At 38.5% G+C, this 3293-nt stretch overlaps 1 protein-coding gene across 1 annotated transcript; it reads right to left on the bottom strand.

Annotated features, from left to right (window-relative positions):
- Positions 1-1110: 1110 nt before the first annotated feature.
- LOC140524174 (large ribosomal subunit protein uL6-like) lies at positions 1111-1721 on the bottom strand. Its single transcript, XM_072638607.1, has one exon. It carries the CDS (start codon positions 1714-1716, stop codon positions 1138-1140), a length of 579 nt encoding a protein of 192 aa, XP_072494708.1. The 5' UTR covers positions 1717-1721; the 3' UTR covers positions 1111-1137.
- Positions 1722-3293: the final 1572 nt, after the last annotated feature.

The following is a 3293-nucleotide window of genomic DNA, read 5'->3' as shown; positions in this document are numbered from 1 at the left end:
TCATTTCTCTTCCCAGTTTTTCCTCCACTTCTCTAACTTGATTTTCAAAATCCTTTTTTAGCTCTTCCATGGCCTGAGCCCATTGAGTGGGCTGGGATACAGAAGCCTTGACTTCTGTGTCTTTCCCTGATGGTAAGCATTGTTTTTCCTCATCAGAAAGGAAGAGAGGAAATACCTGTTCATCAAGAAAGTAACCTTCTATAGTCTTATTTTTTTTCCCTTTTCTGGGCATTTTTCCAGCCAGTGACTTGACTTCTGAATATTCTCTTCACACTCACTTGCCTCCAGATCCTCCCAGCCAGCACTTGAGGTCTGAGATTCAAATGCTGCTTCCCAGCCTCAGGGCTTTGGGTGGGGGCAGAGCTGCTATTCAGTGTGAGATTAAGTTCAGGTGCTCAGGTGGGGGCAGGGCCACCTCTCAGGGCTCAGTTCCCTCAGGGGTTTATGTGGATACCTTCAACAATGAATCAGGGCTCCTGCCTGCTTGAGGAGCCCAGGTCTGCTCCTGCTGCTGCCTCCCGAGGTGGCCTGAGTTATGGGGGCACCCCACTCCCCTCTCGAGCAGCCAAAGAGACCCTCTCACCTACCTTTGGTGCTCGTGGGTGGAGGAACCTGCACAGCTACTGGAGATTCCATCCCTGAATCCTGCTCGGATCTGCTCCTCTGGGTGCCACACGGCCAAGGCAGGGCTGGGCTTGGCTCCGAGTCTGCAGCACGAAGGACCTTTTCCAAGAGGTTTTCAGGGCTCTTTGGAACAGAAATCTCGTCTGCTCCATTGTTCTATAGCTTCTGCTGCTCCAGAATTTGTTGGGAGTTCTTTTTTATGGATATTTTATGGGCTGTGAGTTAGGAGCTAGGGTATGTGTGTCCTTCAAAAAATGATTATTTTGAGAAATTTTTGAGAAATTAAACATGAGAAATATTTATAATGAGGAAAATTATTCTAGATTTTAAACAATCCAATTTTGGAAATGAAACATTCTAGTATTTTTTATTTTTAATTTGTAAAAATACTGTCTTATTGCATATGGACAGATCATCTGGTAAAATGATATTTTTTTGACAAAAAGTATTTTTACTTTGACATCTGAATAAGTGTTGACCCCTCAGGACACAGCCTTTGGCATCTTTCTCAACTTATTCATCAGCTTGTTGCACTGTGCCTTTCTCAGAAACATAGATGCCATCCAAAAATTTTCTGATAACTTTGTTTTTTACTGTGGTAGCTTGTTGGATCAGGGCAGCTGAGTTTGAAACAAGTTCAATACCATTTCCTTCAAGAATTAACTCATCTTTTTGGGCTTGAGAAACAGCACAAGCAACACCTGGTCTCATGCACACTCTTTGGATATATTTTTCACCCAAGAAATTTCTGATTTCAACAAGTGAGCCATTCTCTTGAATAACAACATTGATGGGAAAGTGAGGGTACCCAGACCTCATCTTGTAACGAAAACCCAGGGTAACACCTTTGATCATGTTTTGTACATGACTACAGATTGTGCACATGGTTGCAAGTTGTTTTTGATTTCCCCACCACTTGTCCACCCAGAGCCTTTTCTTCTTCTTTCCAAGGAGGCTGAGCTCAATATTGAAATGGTTGAAATCTCTATGGAGGATTCCTCTGTGTCCCTTCACAATAACTGTCCAACCCTTAAGAGAGATGTCAACATTTTCTGGGATGTTGATGGTCTGGTTGCTGAGAATGGTCTTCATTCTGGTGCTGGATGGGCCAAAGAGAGAACGTCTGATAAAATGATTATTTACCTTTAAAGAGGAACATGGCCAAATATACATTACACATTTTAATAAATGTAGATATAGGTGTGTGTATGTGTATACATGTATACACATATATGTCCATATTTAATCATGAAAAAAAAAAAGAAGTCAAGGCCTCCTTGCCTAGCTGGAAGTTTTGTATCCACATGTCATGTGGATACAGGTATAGGAGTACTTCCACCATCTACAGCCAGATCATTGGCTTCATAGAGAAAAGATTAAATTAAATAGCAAATTACAACAGAGAATAAAGACTGGAAGAATTATACGGAATTATAGCAGCACTAAACTGAATTCACTGAAAAGGTTATTAACTCTGCAAAGTCAGAACTGCACAAAAGAAAATGTTTTTACTCCATTGCCCTTAGTTTCTACTAAGATACCTCAGTAGATCTGAGATTTTATCAAAAGTTGATATTCTACATAGTTGTATAGATTACAATCCATTCCTACCCATACATCAATCTCATCAATTTCCTCCCATAAATCCTTCACATAGGGTCCACCTAACATGCCAAGGGTCTCAATGTAGTCCTCTTCTCATTCTGTGGATATTAATAAAACGTGTATTGTACCTATCAGTTATCCATTTCCCTAACCACATATCTAATTCATCTTCTGTCCAGGTCATATTTTTTTGATTATATTATTTTTCTTTCTTAAATTTTTCTTTATAAAAATTGTTTTGCTATGACCTTTACAACATCAACAAACACAAATATCTCATTATACTCTTAAGAGCAAGAAAAGAGATTACATGGAAAACTTTGCAGCTAAAATAGTTTTTTAAAAACAAGTCTTACTTATAAGATATTATATAGTGGTATGCTACTAAATGTTTAAGTACCAGTTCTCCAAAAAAGAAAAGACTTTATGTATGACAAACCTTTAAGCTTAACCTACATTTTTAACATTTAATCCATCACGTTTTAAAGATTATTAGACATTAACTGAATCAAATCCTGATTTGCAGTATTTTCCAATTTCCATGATATGAATACTCACACTGAAAATTTAACAATTGGCTCTTGCAAACAGATTCAAGCTGGCTCCAGCATACTCCAGGTGTTTCAGAATTTTTGCATTCATCACACACCTCTCTGTTGGCTTTGGGTAACCTTCACTTTTCATTTTTCAGAGACTATGGTATACCATGGTTCACTTTTTTGCAACCTCACCAAAAGAATAATTTTAAAAATATGGATCTTTGCTTAAGGGAGATGCATGGGATCACTAAAAAAGAATTTATAATCAATTTTTTAAAAGCATCAAACAATTATTTTTAAGCAAATATTTTGGGGGGCCCTCTTGATCGTACTTTGTTTTAGTTGCCTTCTACTGGTATGATTCTTTCACCCATAGCATCTGGTGAGAGGCAATATTGGCCCTCAGAGCCCTTAAAGTCTTCTCCTTATATACAGCAATTTGGTCCTGTCAGAGGACTTCAATCCTTGGCTTCGGTGTTTCTTATTTTCTTTATTAGGTGGAGGAGATTAATCTTAGAGGTCAAG

This window comes from Notamacropus eugenii, chromosome 2 (genome assembly GCF_028372415.1).
Source record: "Notamacropus eugenii isolate mMacEug1 chromosome 2, mMacEug1.pri_v2, whole genome shotgun sequence".
NCBI lineage: Eukaryota > Metazoa > Chordata > Mammalia > Diprotodontia > Macropodidae > Notamacropus > Notamacropus eugenii.
This window is presented reverse-complemented; position numbering and strand designations above follow the sequence as displayed.